The sequence below is a fragment of the Prenolepis imparis genome, unplaced genomic scaffold, assembly GCF_030444845.1.
Source record: "Prenolepis imparis isolate NDT839.2.m4 unplaced genomic scaffold, iyPreImpa1.0 SCAF_8, whole genome shotgun sequence".
Lineage (NCBI taxonomy): Eukaryota > Metazoa > Arthropoda > Insecta > Hymenoptera > Formicidae > Prenolepis > Prenolepis imparis.
Window position 1 is genome coordinate 8,977,078 of NW_028141166.1, and position 20,523 is coordinate 8,997,600.

Sequence of the window (20,523 nt, forward strand, 5' to 3'; positions counted from 1 at the left end):
ACTTGCCTATATGTACAATATTATATATATACATATATGCAAAAACACGTACTGCATTCTGCTTAATGTTTCATTCTGTTCTGTATCAGTTGTATAAAATATGGTAATCACAAGTATCGAATTGATAATTAAAAATCAGATATCAATCACTACTAGATAGATTACTTAACGATCTGATATCCGATTTTGAATCATCGATATCTGTAGTATTGTTTTTATAAATTGTTTATACATATCTTTAAATATTGTAGTTTCAACGCTTGTATTTACTCGAGAGTTTACACTATAGCAGATATTTGTGCAAATTATGTCCAAATGACAAATGACTATGCTCGAATGACAAATGACTTATTTACAGTACAAAAAAGTTTGTATGTGTATGCACTGTTTTTTTTTATTTTAATTAAAAATTAAATCATTATTAGGACATAAATTTACGAAGATTATTTTTTTATTGCACCTATTTATTTTCTTGCTTTCGATGTTATCATAAATGAAAGTATTACGAGTTTATCTTATAGAATATTATATTGCAGTTATTTATTATAAGAAATATAACACATAGAGGCCAGTAATATAATTTATCCAAATAAGAAAAAAACATATTACTTAATTATAATCTTCCACTACATTGGTTATTTGATATGCGATAAGCCTTTTATCCTATCAGCAGTATTATTAATCATGAATGTCAAATTTTTGATAGCTTACTATCTATTATCTATCTGTTATTTATTAATGAAATTATGTTCAACCGAATGTTAAATATTTAATAAATGCAAAGAAAGAAAAGAGTTCGACCATAAAACGATTATTAATGATGATTCCATCAGATCGAACGATATTAATTATCAATTACGATATTAATTATCAATTTTATGACATAGACATGATAATATGCATATTATTATTTTACTATGGTTTCATTATTTTTGATTGTTTGCGTGCTCTAACATTTATTAATTTATTGTCATTTATTATCATCTTAATTTATTATTTGAAGCAAAAAAGATAACATTATATATTTTTTAAAAAAAGCATCAACATTAATTATATGCAACAAGATTAATGAGGATATTCTAGCAGTATATTTCCAGTCGGTGTTGCTTAACACCGACCCTGGATTGAAGGTTGCAAAACAATTAAAGATGCATTCGCTCATACGATATGATCATTCTAGTTAGATTGTTTTGTGATTTAGCGCTTGATAATGAAAAAAAAATCTTCGAATTCATATAAAAGTGTCCTTTATATTTTTCCTTTTTCTTTTGTGTAATGATTGAGAAGTATGTAACAGGATATAGTCATTTGCTGTAAGATATAAAGGAGAGTAAGATGACAAATTGCTAATTTTTCTAACATAATAACAAATGATGTTGATTTATTTTGTTATAAACGTTTAAACTTTGAATTGAAAATATAGGCCTTCAAGAGACCTTTAAAACGCGCTCACAGAAAATGTTCTACGACTTAGACAGGCCTTAATTTTCGCGAAAAACGTTCAAACTTTGATTGCAAAAATTAAGGCCTGTATAAGTCCTAGAACATTTTCTGTAGGCTCGTTTTGTAGGCACTTTTTGACGTTAAATATAAAATATCTTGCAAAATATTCAGTTTTCGGTAATCTTACTTTAATACTTTTATGGACGGAATAATGAGACAAATCATAATTGATGTAAAAATACACATAGTTGCTTTTAAGAAAAAGTACGCAGTTGCATGTTGCAAATTACATAAATTTTTTTTAAACAATTATCTACAAAAATATGTATATGCTTATCAACACAAGAATATGCAATTAGAAATAATAGAAGGATCAATATTAAAAATAATCGACCAAACTAGCACAAATTTTTACACTTTATTAAAAGTTACGACGTTTCGACCATATGGTTGTGGTCCTTTTCAAGTATACAGTTATAAATGTGAATCTTAGTATCTCGAATACAGTTATTGACAAGGTTTCTTACTTAACGTTCTCGCCTTTAATGTTGACAACATGTGTGAGCGAATCTTTTATTTGAACATGCTTGTCTAAGATTCACATTTATAACTGTATACTTGAAAAGGACTACAACCATATGGTCGAAACGTCGTAACTTTTAATAAAGTGTAAAAATTTGTGCTAGTTTGGTCGATTATTTTCAATATTGATCCTTTGATTAATTTACTAGCGATATTTAAATAATTTATTGTTAGAAATAATAGGTTCCATTTAAGAAATTGAAGGTATTATCTTCAAACGATTATATATATATACATACAGAATGTTCAATTTTAATCTATTACCAATTCGTAACTTTGCAGGGCGCGGTCATAGAGAAAAATGTTTTATACAAAAGTTTTTTGACCTTGAGGGGGACATAAGATGGTGACATCGGTTTGACGTTGGATTGAATATCAAATAGAGATCACCTTCAATTTCTTAAATGGAACCTATTATTTCTAATTGCATATTCTTATATGATAAGCATATGCATATTCTTGTAAATAAAATACAATAAAAAATGTGGTTTGGATATATATTTGTAATTAATGTTACATCTAAAACACTTTTTATTGTATTATCTATTTTCGTTGACAAATTGAAATCAATCTACAAGAGATTATTTATTATTATCAAAAGCTTCTAATGAGTTGGACATCGTCATTTGTTATTATGTTATAAAAATTAGCAATTTGTCATTTTACCGCTCTTCCTTCCGTAACGTAAATTGATGTAACGATAATATTATAAAATGTTACAAATTTCATCTATAACAAAGAAACATTACATTTTAATGAGAGTAATTTAACAGTTTTTTTTATCATTATTCTTTGAATCTACGCACCATGATTTTCATGCAAACAAATACATAAAGAGAATTAAATTCTTTTAATTTATTAATAAATCATCTCAATAAAATTTTATTTTATTTTATTTTATTAAAAATAATTAAAATGTAAACAAGAGTTTTATATATCCTATATATATATATGTGCGTGTGTATTTTTTTCTTTTTTTAGTGTTTTAATATAGATCTCTTTACTTTCTTTGTAATAAAACATTTATTTTCTATATTTACAGCAGATTATACATTTTACAAACTTTGAAATGAATTTTCGAGATTTAAATGTACTTACGTAATCGACTGTGATATTAAAGAAAATCTTTTACTAGGAACATCGATAGTGTGTATAATACCTCTTCCCAAAACATAAAAGTCTTCGATCATTGCCGATATATTTAAAACGAGTTTACCATTGACGTCGAATTTTCTGCAATTAACATCTGCTACTTTAAAATCTTTATGCTCGAGAGCAGCGGGTTTCAACAGAACCCCGATCACTGCACCACCATAAGTGTCGTGAAAGAATAAAGCATAGTCACCGTAACCATCCTGGAAAAATAAAAAAAATATGTAATACAAATAATATTATTTAGATATCGTAATAATTTAAATCGCGTTGATACAACTTGAGTTTTTTTATTTTGAACGCGCGGATGTACGCATCCATATCATTTAACAATACAATGCTTATTAGTAACTGATTAATAATTGTCTAAAATACTAACTCTTAGATCTTTCAAGAAACATTGCACAGGATCAAAGTCCGTGACTGGAATTTTTTGAAGTGAATGCGTTTTGTATGGATGTAGATCTACGATTTCCATGTTATTGGATACATCGACTGCCTGCAATCTTCTGGGATTCATATTTGACTTCAGATATAACAAACAATCGTATTCTTTTAGCGAAGGACGAAATAAAGGTTTTACATCCAGCACCATATTATTGAACGATAGATCGTCGAATAATTTCAACGATTCCTTTGCGAGTACACTTATACGATTTAAAATCAATTGAGATGGTGCTTTCTTTGTCCACAAGGATTTGTGCTGATCATAAGGAGTAGATATGAATAAAGGTGGTAACGAAGTACGAGTTGTATTAAATAACGTTTGTACAGCAGAGATTTCTTCATCTGAAAAATTTAATATAATATATTAATATATATTTTCCTTTTTGTAATAAATCTAGAAACAATAACATATAAAAATTTGGAAGAGATTTTGTTTGCATAATTTTTTTACACATTTGAATGTTATACGTCTTCAGACAGACAGAAAAATTTATATCAATTAATTATTTCAAGTAATCATTCAATGTTGATATGTTGCAAAAATATTTATGATTGCAATGAAAAATTAGAAATATATGAAGATGTCAGAACTCACTGGTCATTTCGCCATTGAAATTAACAATGACAGGATCAGTATTCCAATGAGCTCTTGCAATAACTTCCAAAAATCGTAGAAATGCCACTTGTGGCATTTGAGCTAGTTTATAAGGTTCTGGCGTTAGATATATCGACGCCATAAGCAATTCAACTACAACTTCCGGTATGTGAGTATCATCCAACAGATGTGCTGATAGCCATCGTTTTGCTAAACAACAAGCGGGACCGAACGATGGTTGTTGAGAATGCAATCTATAAAAATGAAAATTGAAGGTATAATATATTGCACACGTTTATTATATTTGTTATGCAGAGTGCCTATTGTAGAAATTGTTATATAGATATATAGATATCAATTCTCTTATTCAGTTCTCAGTTTCAGTAAATTTTGTTAAACATGTTTGATAGATTTTAAGTTAAATCTGAGTCAAAAATTTGACTCGCCCAGGAAAGAATGTTTTCAAAAAGAAGAAATGTTCTAATTTTGTGTATGTATTCATTACAAATTATCTTAATAACGATTAGATGAATCAATTCTTACCCGTGCAAAGCACTGCTCAATTTTGGTAAATGGAATAATTTATTTTCCAATTCGATTGATTCTTCATTGTCTTTGTATTTAATCACTCCATCTTCCTTAACTTGCTTCGCTAAAGCGATTTCCTTTTGATGAGCCACTCTTAACCGAAAAACGAATCCGTCCTAAACAATATAAAAAGAAATTTTTATACTCGTGAGAAAAACGTAAGATTATAAGCATTAAGATATCATACTATATTCATTTATCCTATATTATAATGTATATTACAAAACTATAACAATATTTTATTATATTTATCATTATATTATACGAACCTGGTACACATTTATATATGAGGGATTTGCCTGTGCTTTCAATTGATACTGCTTTCTAATACATTCCGCGATTTGTATGTGAAATGCCGCTTTTGTTTTTCTAATAGCTTCCAATTCCTCGGGCCACTTTCCACTGATCGATAACTGTAACGTTACGTCGAGCGCGTGAACATACGCAGGATATTTCGTGATTTTTTTAGAAAGGATTAAATAATTGTTGTCTTCTTCAGTGACATCGTCGATACTTCGATGAACGGTAGCAAGCGGCGGAAAGACTTCTGTATATCGGAAAACCGGACTTGAACCTTGAACACCGTTAATCGTCAGAGGAATATCATTAAGCGACATCAAATTCTTCTCCAAGACGTTAAAAGCTTGTAGAACTTTAAGCGTAGCTTCTTCACCAGTGCCGTATACAAAATGTGTTATTTTGTACTAGAAAGTAATACAAATCATGAATTATATATATGCAAAATATTTAGAGATATTAATAATTGAGAAGCAAACATATCAACTAAAGATGGAATTATATGTTTAAATATAAATTTTTTAGTAATAGTAATTGTGAAATTACCTTGTGCAACATCAGCAAATCTTCCATTTGATCCGCAATATGCAAATATTGATCTTTGAGGATGTTAAACTTCGTTTTTAACAAGAACGCTATTATTTTTTTGCATATTATTCTCTTGTGCGAGAGAGACTTGCCTTTTGACCAAACCACAGCCTCACGAATAGAACCATCTTTAAATCTACGTAATTCAGATTTAACGCCCCAAAAATTTCTAAAGTCAGCTGCCTGCAAAGCAAAGTACAAGCAAATTTCATCTTGCGCTTGACACATATGATACAATAATATTATATAATATAATTAATATTAATTATATAAAACATTAATTTATAAAGTAATAGACATTAACAGATTATTATTTTAAACAAAGATTATTATAACACTACTTTACTATTTTATTGTTTAAGACATTATTATAATTGTTTTTGCTTACTTCTGGTAAATTAGCTTCAGGTCCTTTATCTACGATGCCAAAACATATTTCAGGATTTAATTCTAATCCAATAATGAGCATTCCAGTGTCATCCGGGATATCTTGAGTGCATTCCCATTCCTTAGATACACTAGGTAATATGCACAATCGATTAATTCTGTGTCCTAGACCTTTCTTTAAAACTTCAACAAGTAACTTGATCACCTGACTACGCTTATCAGGTCCATAATTAATTTTGTCATCAATGCTGGATTCTTCATAGATCTTCTCTGAAACTGTCCTGTTCTGGAAACTACATAAAAATAATAAGTTATTAAAATAGATTTGGCATTCTTCCGTTTATAAAAATATTTTATATATAATTTTTTTATAGAAATTACCATAAAATTTGATCGAATGCTCTATGAAATGGTACACTTCGCATAAAAAGTGCTTGAAAACTGTCTACATGTATATTATCCAAATGATTTAGGCAAAGCTCCGCTTCTCTCTGTATCCACGAGAAAGTATCCTTCGACAGATTCGCCGCAAAATTATGATAGCCAGTACTATCAAGAAATACACAATCATAAAAATTGTGATAATGGGAGACTTGTTTTTGATTGTCTTTAGTCTCACACATGGTAATTCCATCCTTGCACCAATTTCCCTGTACTATGTCAAATAAATATAATTATTATCTCGAACAAAACAAGATATAAAAGAATAGTGTTGTTTAGTTAACAGTTTTTTAAGATACCTAAACAAATCCAGACATTTCGCACAATCTGGTAGTTACTCATAAATGTATTGAGCTTTCTCATGCGCAACAGATATATCGCAAACATTGTGATCATGTAGCCGGTAAAGCCGTCGTACCCTTTGTCCAATTTTCGTTGGCGCAACCATATTTTCAGCAAAATTATACCGTCTCTCAAATTGGGATATTCTCTTATTACTTGCGCAACTTCAGAATTTATGCTTAGCATTACTAAATCGCGCAATATTAAAGAATTATAATGCGGAGTAGGCGGTAGAGATGCTGTGGATAAAATATAATAAAAGATTATATTTTTGCAATATAAAATTGCACAATAAATAATTTTCCATTCTATACAAACTTACCATCCTCCAAAGATTTCTTATCAAAATACCACGCTGGTCTAACACTATTTTTTTCTGGTAAAAATCTGTTCAGTTTAAAACTAGTTTCCTGTGCAGATATATGTATTATTACATCTATCTTCTTATTTAATCTTCCAGTAGGCCGAAGTTTCAAGGAAGGTCTTAAATCATCGCCAATAAATTTCTTGCTCTCCGCAAGTTCGCTACCTATGATTGATGTTATAAATGCCAGATATGTTGTTCTCTTTCTAAAATATATGTAATTCTGATAATCTTGTTTTCGGAATAAACCAGCTGGCATTTCTACCATTACATCGACAGTAATGGTAGGCCCAAGAATACATTCCGAATTATAAGATCCAATCACACTAATATTAGATGGTTTTAAAAACTTGAAAACACATCTGGTTTCTTCTGGTACATGCGGCATAGGAATACAAACGCCTAATTTATCGCCCAAATTATTATTTCCAAGCTGAAAAATGAATATATAAATTATTTTATTTTGCATTATATTATACATAAATAACACAATCAAATCGTGTTACTAACCAGAATTTCTTCAGTCTCTTCAATAGATTCAATTGCTACTTTCAACTTCTTGAACCAAATTTCAAATAACGTTTTATATTTAGTTTTAAGCTTTACTTCATTGAGAACCTCTTCAATTTGAAGCCGGAACAAATTGGAATGGAATAAATTCTCAGTTTCTCTAAGTTGATTGAGTTCTTCGACCGTTGGCTGCTTATAAAGACTATCTTTAAACTTCTTTTTAGGCACTGCTTCAGTTAATCCATCTGTCACCTTCTGCCTTTTCCTTTCTTGATTCATTATAGGAGATTCAATCTTACAATCGTCCAGCTCTACTTCTTCCTCTTCTACTTCCTCATTAGAGTCACTATTTTGCTCATTGTTCTTTGCCATGCTCAACTGAAATTATTCAATTTACTTTATTAAATTTTTTATTTATTGGATTTTCTCTTTCTAACAGTTAGATATAAACATTTCCATGATCAAATAAGGAGTCATAACAAATTTAAATATAATAAGAAATATCTTTATAATTGAGAGATGCTACTTGTGCTAAATAAATAGAATTTAAGATCTATAAATTAAGTAGCATATATAATTATACAAATTAAATTTAAAAACTTTGTCTTAATGTTTCTAAGTAATAAAATTTGTGTGATATACCTTAGAAGGCCTCTTCATTTTCATTTTGTTATGTAGCCAACTACAATTTGGATATCATGCTCTAACCTCTTTCCAAATACTTTTTGCTTGTCGCCATGTGATCAGATTCACGCGCTACATCTGTCTCTTTTCGTAAGAAGCTCGTCGTCAAAATTAATAGAAATGTCGGTAAAGAAGTTTCTATTAATGTGACGACAAACTTTTCACGAGAGAACGCGAAGAGACACATATTGCATAGAAAAGAAAGATAATATTAAGCATATGAATTCAATTAACATAATTATTGATTAACAAAATAATTAAGATAAATTTTAAAGCATTAAGATGTTGTTCGCACTTTTTGCATTCACATTTTACTTTCTCTTTCTCTTCCTCTCCCTTTCTCTCCAATGTCTCGTTTTATGCAAAAATTTTTTGCAAGCAATATGAATATAAATCTGTATATCTTACTTTTTTCTGAAAAAAAAAAGGAAATGTACGTATCAGGTACATATACATTATACATAATTGAACAATTGATCGGACAATCATTTTGTTTAGTTTTTAAGGGTCGGCAGGCGACCCAGGCAAACTCCGAATTGATGTTGGAGACCTCGCGCGGTGACAACGCGAAACTCCGGTTTCAGTGTTACCAACGTTGAAAAACCAATTTCAGGTTCTATGTAGTGGTGTATATCCGTACACGTACACACTATTGCATTGCTCACGCGGACGCACGGTAGAGAGACAAGGATCGATAATCACGTTATCCTTGTTCCTCTACCGTGCTAATCACGTGACATGCTACACGCGAGATACGGCCTGAAAATGCTTTCTGGCCTTCCGTAGCAGAAGGCAGGAATGTAGCAAGGCTAATAAGCACCCACTTTTTGTAAATTTTATATATGCTTATGCACATATGTGCGTATATATAACAAATAGTGTCAAAAATTTATATATATGTCTCCAAATTGTACAATGATAAATAATAATGATAAAATAATAATTCGCAGAGTGAACTAATATACAACATGTAAGACACGGGCGCTTATTAGACTTGGCAATTTATTGCTTTTTTACTTCTACTTTTTTATCGATATTTTATGTATCGTCAGCGCGATAGAGAGACAAGGAGAGAATTTTAATTCTTGTCTAACATGTAGTGGCAATTGTAGATTTATAGGCTAACAAATATGTATTACTTAATTATTTTTTGATTATATTGATGTTACTGAATAAGAATACTTGCTCCTATAAATCGTGATGTAAAGAACATACGAGTAACATATTATAAATAGCTCAATGCAAGGTGTTCGGTCTGTCACCCTGAAGACTCAAGTTCAAGTCTATCAATATGATTTTTTTAAATAATATATTAGAATATATAAAAATTATTTTAAAAAATATATTTTTAAAGGCGATTAACTTTAAGAATTTTTAAATATTGAAAAGATCAATTATTTTACAACTATCATATACATAAAAATGCAAAATAATTCCGTGAATAAATTAATGTATCCTGTAATAAATCAATAACTAATATATATATATATATATATATATATATCAGGGATCCGGACCAAAACCGATAACCGTTCCATAACCGTTTTTTTAGTAGAACAGAAACCGTAAACCGTATTGAAATTCTGATAAATTTATAACACCGGAACCATAACCGGACCGTTAAATTATTTTCGGTTTACGGTTCTTTTCGGTATTTTTTTCTGTTTTTGCGCAAATGACGGAAGTGTCATGATAACTGTCTCCTCGAAGTGCAATATTATACAATTATAATTATAAGAGTATTTTTGTGTCGCCAGTGAAGAATAAAATTAAGCAATTATTGTAAACGACCCAACTGGCTTAATTGATCTTTATTAATTCGATATCATATATAAATATACAGACTACGTTTCGACCTTCGGTTCAGGTCCTTATCAAGTCTAAAATTAAAGGATAATACTATATAGAAGGAATCATTTTATAAAAGCATAGCGCAAACCAAGTTGAAAACAACAATTATTATAAAGTAAATGATTAAAACATACCTTACTTAAATTTTTTTTCTTTTTTCAACATGTTACAATTCTCTCTGTACTAAACGTTTCGTATAGATGGTAAAAAACGAACTAAGTTAGACATCCTTTATTATTCTATCATAAATAGGGTTTAAATTCTCTGTGTCTTTATGTAGGTTAATCGTGTTGTTAAATTTTTTTATATAAAACATTTCAGCTATCTCTCTTTTCCTAGTATGTGTTTCACGATGTAAAATATTAAAGGTTGTCCATTTAAAGTCATGTAAATATTTATTTCTATGTTTGCTTTAGCAATTATTAGACAAGATTCCCTTAACAATATGTAAGTTCTTATTATTAATATATATATATATTGATTACTGATTTAGAGAGATAGATTTATTACTGGATTAATTTATTTACCGAATTTTTTGCATTTATATATACAATGTGTTTGTAGTTGTAAAATTATTGAAATATTTTCAATATTTAAAAATTCTTAAGTATCGCCTTTAAAAATATATATTTTTAATAATTTCTATATATTCCAATAATAATAAATATAAAAAAATATATATATATACCGATAGACTTGAACTCGAGTTTTCATGGTGATAGACCGAACACCTTGCATTGAGCTATTTATGTTATTCATAAGTTCTTTATATTATTCTTTATGCAGCTGATATTTTTATACAGTAACATCAATAAGAAATCAAGATAACACATACTTGTCAATCACATATATATATATATATATACATATATATATATACATATATATATATATATACATATATATATACATATATATATATATATATATACATATATATATAAACTTATAAATATTTTAAATATTCTTTCTAAATTATACATATAATAATCCTTAAAAAAAATATATTTTTTAATATTTAATAAATCATTATTCTATAATTTGAGATACATAATATATGCGAGATACGGCATACAATGAGATACAATTATTGGAAGATATTGTTAGGAGCAAGATCTAAGATATCGTTATCCTCGTTTTACATATACAGAGAAACAAAGGTAATACGATAGCCGGTTCTTGTTGACATTATCTTTCAATAATCGCATCCGTGTGCTCAACATATTAGTATTTGTGCCTACATGGACGCTACTACATACGTAATGCAAGAGAGACAAAGACAGAACGATTATCTCTCTCCTTGTCAAGCTGTCAGTATGTTACCAGAAAATGTCCCCATGAGCTGCTCTTAGATATAGATCTAGTGAGATTCGTTCATATAAGATTTTGCATCGAAGAAGTCACGTAGCTTCATGAAATTTTTTTTATTTATTCTTTATATAATAAAGCAGCCCGCCAAAGAGTCGGATTTTGCATTTTTGCTCTGAAAAATTTATAATAAATTAAATACGGACTCCTGGCTAACCCAACCTTACCCGTTGCTAGCTGCGTATTTCACCAAATTTATTATAAATTTTATTTTTACGTTTTTTCCAAAAAATAGCTCTTTAGCGGGCTGCGGACAATTCTACTGATTAGAAATATCGTAAATTTAATCGGATTCATTCAGTATTTTGGCTAAAATCTTATATAAACGAATCCGTAGTTCCCGGCCGGCCGACAGGCGTCTCCACCGTGTCGCCTGCCGACCCTTAAATTTATTTATAAGAATGCAATTTGCAGTAATTTTTGCGCAGGTCGGTTGTCAGCAATGGATGTTGACATTTGACATGCCGTCAATCCGTCAATGGCAGCTGGCAGTCAATGGCGTATGTATAATATAATAGACGCACCTGTGTCGATGTGTCAAAGGAATCTCGCGTATGCTATATCGCGTTTCGCGCTCGGGACCTGCCGTACGATGCACTCGTAGAAGGAGTGGCTTCTCGACGACTCGAGAAAGAGAAGGAGACGACAGGGATCCGCGTGTGATTGCGCGCTACTCATACATTCATTCGCGGATGTTTACGACTGGCATGTCAAATGGAAATGAACGTGGATGTGACGGAGGTGAGGAGGTCCAGGGAGGCTGACACCGGCCTCCCCTCGTCCGTAGGATTAGGCGACGTTGATTCGGAGATCAACGACAACAATACGCTGACGTGCGCCGACAACGCGAGGAATGACAACGAGGAATCATTGTCGAGTACGACCAACGACGAGCCTCGTGCACGAGCTTCCGACAGCGGTTACGCGGACAGACGTGAGGATATCATTGCGAATACGTCGCGAGCTGTCCTGATCGCGGACGGCGAGGTCGACGCGTCGAAGGAAAGCAACGATCGCCCCAGCGCACCTCAGACTCCGTTAGCCTTCACCATCGATTTTGGTAACAACAAAGAAGTGGACACGGCCAAGTATCAGAATCTCTTTGAGAGATACAATGCCAGGCACAGGCGAAATCTCTCCACGTCCAAGGTATTAAAAATTCTGTCATTTTTTTATGTCTCGCAAGATATATATTGTATATTTAAGTGCGTTGCACAACCATGATTCTTGTACAAATTCTTTAATTGGCTCTCTTTATAATATATTACTTTATAATATATTATTCTTTATAATAGATTATATTAATAATATATTACTCTTTATTATAAAATTTTATTAATGTTACAAATCATCACTCGATACAGTAAAATATCTTGATATTAATTTAAACGTAATGTTGAATCTTTTATTAAATTTTTATATTTATATATATTATAATGCTATTTTAGGTAGAAGTAAAATCGAAGAAGCCGAGCACTATACTATCTCCAAACTTGGGGCAAAAGCAGAAAGTTCCTAGCACTCATTCGGAGGGTTACTTCAGTAGTGAGGATGATACAAAGCGAAAAACTGACCAATTATCAGAAAGACTTAAACAATTAGGTAAATTTATACTATTTCTTTCTTCTTTTTTCCTTTAAAGATAAAATTAAATAATGTCACAACTAATGTGTTTTAAAATTTAAAAATGACAATTTATTATCACTTTAATTTTAAAAAATATAATCTTTTACTGATAAAAAGAAATATATACCATTGTACATCAATTAAAAATGAATTTACAAAATTTATTATTAAATGTATATTCTCTGAATAGTCTAATAAACAGACTTCAGTGTAAATCCTGTATTGAATTGTACTGAATATCTGTGATGGATGAGTCATGATGAAGTCATGTTCTTCAAGCTTCTTAATATTCCTTACAAGTACTTTCTACCTATTCTGAGTGATGTAGCCTGCTGACATATTAATGACTTTGATGTCATAACTGTTTTTATATTAGGAATTGTGTGATTTACTGTCAGAAATGGGCACAATAATATCATCATCGCTTTTATAATAACATTATTATGTTTAAGTTTATAAATATATTATTTTTATTTTTAACCGTTACATACAATATATATGATATATCGATAAGTATATATTATCTCTGAATTATAAATATTAAAGGCCAAGCTATAAAAGAAAAAGAATTGCATATATGATAAAATTTCATTATTTCTTACAATTTATTTGACATTTATTAAGATCTAAACTACATGTGTGTTCTTTAGGTGTGAAGAATCCCGCGAGAGCACATTCTAGCACAAAGACGTTCGATCATGAAAATGTAGATCATCAGAATAAGCAATATTTAACAAGGTCCAGCGATGGTGAAGTACGACGCAACAAATGGTCACCTCAAAGTCTCTCTTTAGAACTCGAACCTAACGAGAACGAATATTGGACATCACAGAGATCCGCAACGATAAATGATTTAAGTCGCGTTCAAATTAGCAATTACGACGACGATGAAAATGAGAAACAGTATACGAAAAATATTGAGTATATTTCTCACGAGTGCGAGCCAGCAAATGATTTCGAAGATAATAAAGTATCTAATATGAATTATATCACCGATGATTTTAATATAAGAAACACAAACGAGAGAGAGAGCGCTTTATCGAGCGTCAGTTACGCGATGAATCTAAATACGGATGATATAGCGGATACCAATCTGGATGTATTCAATGTCAGCAATGTCGACGCCAGTTCTGAAGGTGCAGTGAGCGAGGCTGGGACATACACGATTCATAAAGATTATACTGATGAGGAAAAAGCGAGAATGGATATCGACAAAGTTTTTAGTGTCGGTGTTTTAACAGAAGACGAAAGCAACGAGGCGTACGTTCACAATTTCAAGGTAAATATTATATCTATAAATGTTTACATATACATATATGCGTATAATTTTTTTGCACAAATGTTTATACGAAACAATCTTATTTTACAGATGAGTATTTCTCGCGATAATAATGCTTGGATAACGGAGTGGGCCACTCAAGTAGCGGAGCACAATTCGCTACCTCCGATAATAGGTGGTTCGACAGGTCGTACGCCGCCTTTAAGTCCCACCAAGATACCATCCCCGATTCATGCTAGATCTCAAAGAGGATTACGTAATCGTTATGTATGCATGTTTTTATATGATACATGTTTTTATTGCCGCTTGTATAATTTGTATTATTTCACATACAGGAACAATCCGACAGTAATGTGGATACGGATTCGTACATACGAATAAAAGAAAGGATCGGTTTAGTTTCAAATCAACATCAAATTATAGATTCCGGCGGTGAATCCGATGAAGATACCAGCAATAGTTACAACACGCCGCCCAACAGCTCACAGCGTACACCTGTACATAGTGCCGTAGGTAGACGCAGCAATTTGTCCGATTCGTTGTTTCGGCGAGTAAATAGCAACGAAAATAGACGCAGCATCCGAAAATATCTAAGCTCAGCCAAATCGAAGACTGCTGACACTAATGTAGAATTATTGAACAACCCGTCCCAAATCTTGTCGACTCTTCATGTGGAGAGAAGAAGCAACTCTCTAGATAGGTGATTGATTTATTTTATATTATATTCCTATTGCTTTGTATACAATAATATATGCCACTAGCAAATATAGATTTTGATATATATAGTATAAATATAATTTGCGAGTTTTCTTTTCTATGCTTTAAGAAATTTTTCTTTTCTCTAATACAGGAAAGAATATGCTTCTGATACAACGGAATCTAATACGTCCAGAAAGAATAGTACGAAATATAAAGAAGACGATTTTAAACACACAAATAGTCCTGTCTTAAACCGTCTCAGACCAGCTACGCCAAAACTGACCAATAGTCCAATTGTGAATCGTAAGGCTGCAGCAACGAAAGTCCTTAATTCTCCCACTTCAGAAAGGTCTAAGTACTTGACAAAGTCATCAGAAGCGAAAAATATAGGATATTTTACATGTGTTGAAAATAGGTATATTTCATTTTTTTTCTAGACACACATTAATTCATAAACATCATACTGAAAAAGATTAATATATTTTATGCGTGTTAATTTGTTTTTACAGTCCATATATGCTGAGAAAATCCAACAGCACTACGAATTATCATGAAAGAACCAGTTATTTTGATAAGGACATATCTATTAAAGCGCCTAATATGTTACAAGACAGTCCAGAAGTTCAACGACACCATAATATACAGAGATCATCGAGTAACGCGAATATTAGAAACATAAGGTCGCAGAATTTTGTGTCGCGTCGCAGCAGTTTCAATAGTAACGACATCGATAGAATATCATCGAGAGGAAAATTTACTGTTGCTTCTGATAGTAGTAGTGAAACTGGTGAACAACAAAGAAAATCTCCTTCGACACCAATTTCATCTGGAATCAAGTTGAACAGAGCTTTCAGTATAAGAAGAGCAAGGTGTGTATCATATAAACTAAATTTATCAAAATATGATGTTCCAGTACTCTGCTTTTCATCTTATACATAAATAATTAAATTCAATGTATTTCTTACAGATTAAATTGCGAATCCGACACAACGCCGAATACAACCCCCGAGGAAAGACGCAGAAGAGCGCAATCGGAAGTAAAGACTGCAGCGCCTGCGAATAAGCAACAGACACATTATTATCGTAATCGCACAAACAGCGTCGGAGCGCACAATAAGGAATCATCGAAAAAAGCAGAATCAACGAAGTTTAGAGCACCGTCTAGGACTGATACCGGAAGATTTAGTATGAGAGCTCCGAAGTCTCATGTAAGCATCGCGTTTATGTACATAATTATATTTCACATAATTATATTTTCATAATTATATTTTTATATAAGATAGCTTAACGTAATTTTTTCTTTTTTTGCAGTCTTCCAATAGCCAAAATCAAAAGCCAAGTAAAGACCATAAAAAATCTGGACGAAGTAATTCTACTCTTACATCCAAGGAAGTAGAATTTCAAAATTGGAAGAGACGGAAAAGTTACGATCCCATGAAAGCAGCAGCCGAAGGGAGGAAGAAATTAGTGGACAACACGAAGAAATATCATAGTACCGAAGACGGTTCTGGCAAGTGAGTATATAATAAATATTAAGTGTTTGTTCAACAATTGCAATTTATATATATGTATATATGTATACATATTTTCTAGCCATGATACTTCCGTGCTGAGATCCGCAAGTTTTCACGGTACAGGAGGTGCTCTTTCATTAGCGAACGATAATTGGTCGGATAATGAATTAGAGTATCACTATGAGGATAATCAAGTACCACCGCCTAGCAGTCCGCAACTTGAAGTAAGTATGCATTGAAATCGTACTTAAGAATTTATTACAGTTTCTCGTTAATAACTTTAGTTGTTGCAATTCAATTTGCTTGCTTTTGTATAGCTTTTTGAGTAAAGTTCTGCAAACAATTGTATAAAATGTACATATTTTAAGCACAATTGTAAAATCTGAATTCTAGGAGAGCGATAGTGACTTGGAAACCTCATCTTATCTGCAAACCACTCAGAACGTTGTATCCGCCATGTCAGCTCGCATGACGGGGTATCGTCCTCCGCTGGACTCCGATGAGAGCGACGAAGACACAAGTCACAGCCTGCGTCAGAATATATCTAAAGGACTGCGTCATCCGAGCGACACCGAGAGCAGCGACGAACGACATGCTATGACACAATCTTCTATCTCCAATACTAAATATAATAAAGAATTTAGGTATGTATGCGCGTACATCCCTCATGCATTATATTTTGATAATATTTCTCTATGTATGTCTCGTTGCTTTTAGTTTACGTAATAGAACAAAATTGGATCTACAACGAACAAAACCTGTGTCTTCCAATGCGAGCAGAGGAAAAACTGTATTGCACGACACACGTAGTAAATCTGAGTCCTTTTCTAACGTTAGAACAGAATCTGGACGACCTGGCGCGCGAATTAGTAGAGTTTTGAGTATGGTAAGTTTAATAAATATCTCTTTCTCTCTCTTCCATATGTTTGATATAAATATAATGTGTATTTATATATGTATGCGTATATATATATATATATATATATATATATATATATGTATACGAATATGTATAGGCGTACGTATATGTATATAAATATTAAATGTGTATGTGCAGGTGCCTAAGAGTAAATCAAAGGAACCAAGAAAGCCGCCGACACCAAATGTACGAGAGGTCGAAATGCAAAATTGGAAACGTCGCAAGAGCTATGATCCCATGAAAGCAGCAATGGAAGGACGAAGAAAGGCGGGCTTGGCAAAGAAAAATATCAATACAAATTTATCACCGAGGTAAGTTGTAATAAACCGTCAATTTTGCTAAGTAAAAGAAGATATAATAAAAGAATTTTCCTAAACAAGTCTAAAAGTCATCATAAAGATGTATTTTAGGCTTTCATATTATCTAGATTACTTTATCATTCAACTAATTGAGAAGATAATCATTTTACTGTTGTTAGGACCAGTAGCGATTGATAATCTAAAAATAGTGTGGCAAAATAAACAAGCGGTGTAGCATAAAATTGTTTAAACATTTTATGCTATATATTTTCTCAAGAGGTACATCTTTATTAGATATCTTTTGCTTCTTAAAAATATGAAACACTTTTTATTGACGCAAATGTTTGTTTTTTGTATTGCACTAACTTCTGTCAAATTGAGATTTTCAAAATGACGGAAAAGTGATATTATGTGTGACCTGATCCTGTATTAGTCTATCTATTTTAATATTGCATTTGCACTTTTTTTATTATCCATTTAGTGTCTTACCAATTATAACATTAGTTACGTAATTATTGAAGAATTGTATGAAAGAAATGTTATAATTGACTGTATATAGCTATTTAATAATTTTTGTTTGTTTAATATTAATCAAATAGTCTTCAACTATAATAATGTATAATGTAAATATGTATTAATTAAGCTTTTTTTTAGCATAATGTGTAAATAAAATGAGATATTTGCGTTTATTTACTTGCTCATAATTCAATGTAATATCTTATATGTTATATATATATTTATATTTGGTTTCAGCCATGTAGCGAGATCGCAAAGTTTTCACGGATCAGCAGCATTAGCAATCAGTGACTGGAGCGATGAGGAACCTGTCATATCCGCAGACGAAGCCTCTCTTTATTAAGATCGTCTCAGAGTTATTATAAAACAGAAGCGAACAAGTAGTGAAAGTAATATAAAGCCGATTACAAAAATTCTTGTACATAAAATCGCAAGAATGATCGAATTTTACAGAATGTTATATATAAAAAACGAGCGTTACTATATCTAAATCTATATCTGAAATGATTTTTAGCAAGATACAAATATGTAACTCTACTCGAAAAATCTTCTCTGCAATATTTTGCGCATTGTCTCTCGTACGTTTGTAAAAATTTCTGAGTTTTCAAAAAATTGTGCTTCCTTTCCAAAGGTGATACTTAAAAATTATATGCCAAATTTTGTAATATTAATGTTAGAACATCTAATTGCTTGTGTGTATTTATTTAATTGGTAAGAAAAGAGATATTCTTTTTTTCAATTTAATTAATATTTTTTATTACACAAAATACAAAATATTGCCTAAATGTGCTAAAAAAATGTTCTATATGGATAATAATATTGAAAGCAATGAGAAAAAGAAAATCGCATACACAAGATGTTCTAATTATCAAATGAGAAAACGTGCAACAATATATCTAATTTATATAGAGAATACTAAGTATTTAGAATATATATGTGTCATTGGTTTAATCACGATTGGACCAATTGCGTAGCGTTTATGTACAAATATTTGTATCTATATCGCATCTTGTTACGTTGATGCAGCCAATTTGTCTAATTATAAGATACATGTTTTCGCGCGTTAAAAAACTCGCGTAATAATCTAGAAAGAATTTAATATAATCTAGAAAGAATTTTTTTCATTAAAAGCGAAAATAGAGCAAAACATGGGAAAAGTTTTCACAAATCTGTAAATTTTTTTATCATATTAGTTGATCGAATGATGTATATTACATTGTTTTTAATTGTGAATACAAACTCACATCGGTGCTCGTGATATTTCTTTGTTAGAATAATTAATGATATAGAAAAAAAATGACGTGTTACATTCTACTTCAAAGCGCGCAAAATAAATTAAAATTTTTTCTTTATGATAATTTAATGTGATTATAAAGAGCTTTACAATGATGTTAAGATCATTTAAAGCAAAATTAATTAAACTAATCGATATTGATATACAATATATATATATATATATATATATATATATATATACATATTAATGATTAATTATTAAGATATGAATATATCAATATCGAATCAGTTTAATTAATTTTGCTCTAAATGATCGAAATTGATATATACATCTTAATAAATAACAATGCGATATATTTTTGTATATCAGTCTACAATTATAAGCACGTTAAGTTCTATTCTACAATTTATTAACTTTTATTGGAATATGTACATATACAATTGCGAAATATTGTATAAGATAGTGAAATATACCACGGCATCTTAAATACAAGTGCGTTAATCCATCAGTGACATATATCGTATGTAATAATATGTAAGTATAAATTATACAACATGCACCTATTTATTTCTTTAATTCTGAAAAACCTTGTATTTTAAGAATTCGTACAAATTGTGTCACCTTTTATCAACTCATTCATTTAATTAGCTTTATCAATACCTGAGAATTTATCATTAATTTATATTTGTATCAAGAATCATCTGATTCAAAAAACATGCGACAACATTTGACAAGTATACTCATAATAGATTTCATTAGAAAACGTATGTGAACGTTTTTATCTCTCTCTTTTTA

General features: G+C 30.8%; 2 protein-coding genes across 5 annotated transcripts; one reads left to right on the forward strand and one right to left on the reverse strand.

Annotated features, from left to right (window-relative positions):
* Nucleotides 1-45: 45 nt before the first annotated feature.
* Mat89ba (nucleolar protein 6 Mat89Ba) lies at nucleotides 46-12,296 on the reverse strand. Of its 3 annotated transcripts, none has more exons than XM_083043883.1 (14): nucleotides 12,164-12,296; nucleotides 8,379-8,834; nucleotides 7,737-8,114; nucleotides 7,185-7,659; nucleotides 6,820-7,101; nucleotides 6,461-6,734; nucleotides 6,081-6,372; nucleotides 5,651-5,875; nucleotides 5,077-5,511; nucleotides 4,763-4,923; nucleotides 4,220-4,473; nucleotides 3,557-3,966; nucleotides 3,124-3,380; nucleotides 46-80 (listed from the first exon to the last, which is right to left on the reverse strand). In XM_083043883.1, the coding sequence occupies exons 2-14, from the start codon at nucleotides 8,400-8,402 to the stop codon at nucleotides 71-73; spliced, it is 3,477 nt and encodes a 1,158-aa protein (XP_082900009.1). In that variant the 5' UTR covers nucleotides 8,403-8,834; nucleotides 12,164-12,296; the 3' UTR covers nucleotides 46-70. The 3 variants fall into 3 exon arrangements, with proteins under 3 accessions (XP_082900009.1, XP_082900010.1, XP_082900011.1); XM_083043884.1 differs by lacking the exon at nucleotides 46-80 and adding an exon at nucleotides 1,120-1,311; XM_083043885.1 differs by lacking the exon at nucleotides 46-80 and adding an exon at nucleotides 2,634-2,754.
* A 57-nt stretch (nucleotides 12,297-12,353) lies between these two features.
* Nucleotides 12,354-20,291, forward strand: LOC145939531 (uncharacterized). Of its 2 annotated transcripts, XR_014425839.1 has the most exons (15): nucleotides 12,354-12,788; nucleotides 13,088-13,241; nucleotides 13,916-14,544; nucleotides 14,635-14,811; nucleotides 14,880-15,244; nucleotides 15,395-15,658; nucleotides 15,753-16,112; nucleotides 16,211-16,451; nucleotides 16,555-16,757; nucleotides 16,837-16,981; nucleotides 17,151-17,401; nucleotides 17,475-17,643; nucleotides 17,815-17,987; nucleotides 18,155-18,254; nucleotides 18,729-20,291. XR_014425839.1 is itself a non-coding variant. In XM_083043882.1 (14 exons), the coding sequence occupies exons 1-14, from the start codon at nucleotides 12,354-12,356 to the stop codon at nucleotides 18,832-18,834; spliced, it is 3,672 nt and encodes a 1,223-aa protein (XP_082900008.1). In that variant the 3' UTR covers nucleotides 18,835-20,291. The 2 variants fall into 2 exon arrangements, 1 of the variants encoding a protein (XP_082900008.1); XM_083043882.1 differs by lacking the exon at nucleotides 18,155-18,254.
* Nucleotides 20,292-20,523: the final 232 nt, after the last annotated feature.

Coding starts and splice junctions, on each gene's coding strand:
- Mat89ba (XM_083043883.1), bottom strand. CDS start 8,402: ATGAAAATGAAGAGGCCTTCTAAG. Junction 7,660..7,736: donor AAGAGACTGAAGAAATTCTG/GTTAGTAACACG, acceptor TTCATTTTTCAG/CTTGGAAATAATAATTTGGG. Junction 5,876..6,080: donor CTGAAGCTAATTTACCAGAA/GTAAGCAAAAAC, acceptor TTTGCTTTGCAG/GCAGCTGACTTTAGAAATTT.
- LOC145939531 (XM_083043882.1), top strand. CDS start 12,354: ATGGAAATGAACGTGGATGTGACGGAGGTGAGGAGGTCCAGGGAGGCT. Junction 15,659..15,752: donor TTTACATGTGTTGAAAATAG/GTATATTTCATT, acceptor TTGTTTTTACAG/TCCATATATGCTGAGAAAAT. Junction 17,644..17,814: donor TTAGTAGAGTTTTGAGTATG/GTAAGTTTAATA, acceptor GTGTATGTGCAG/GTGCCTAAGAGTAAATCAAA.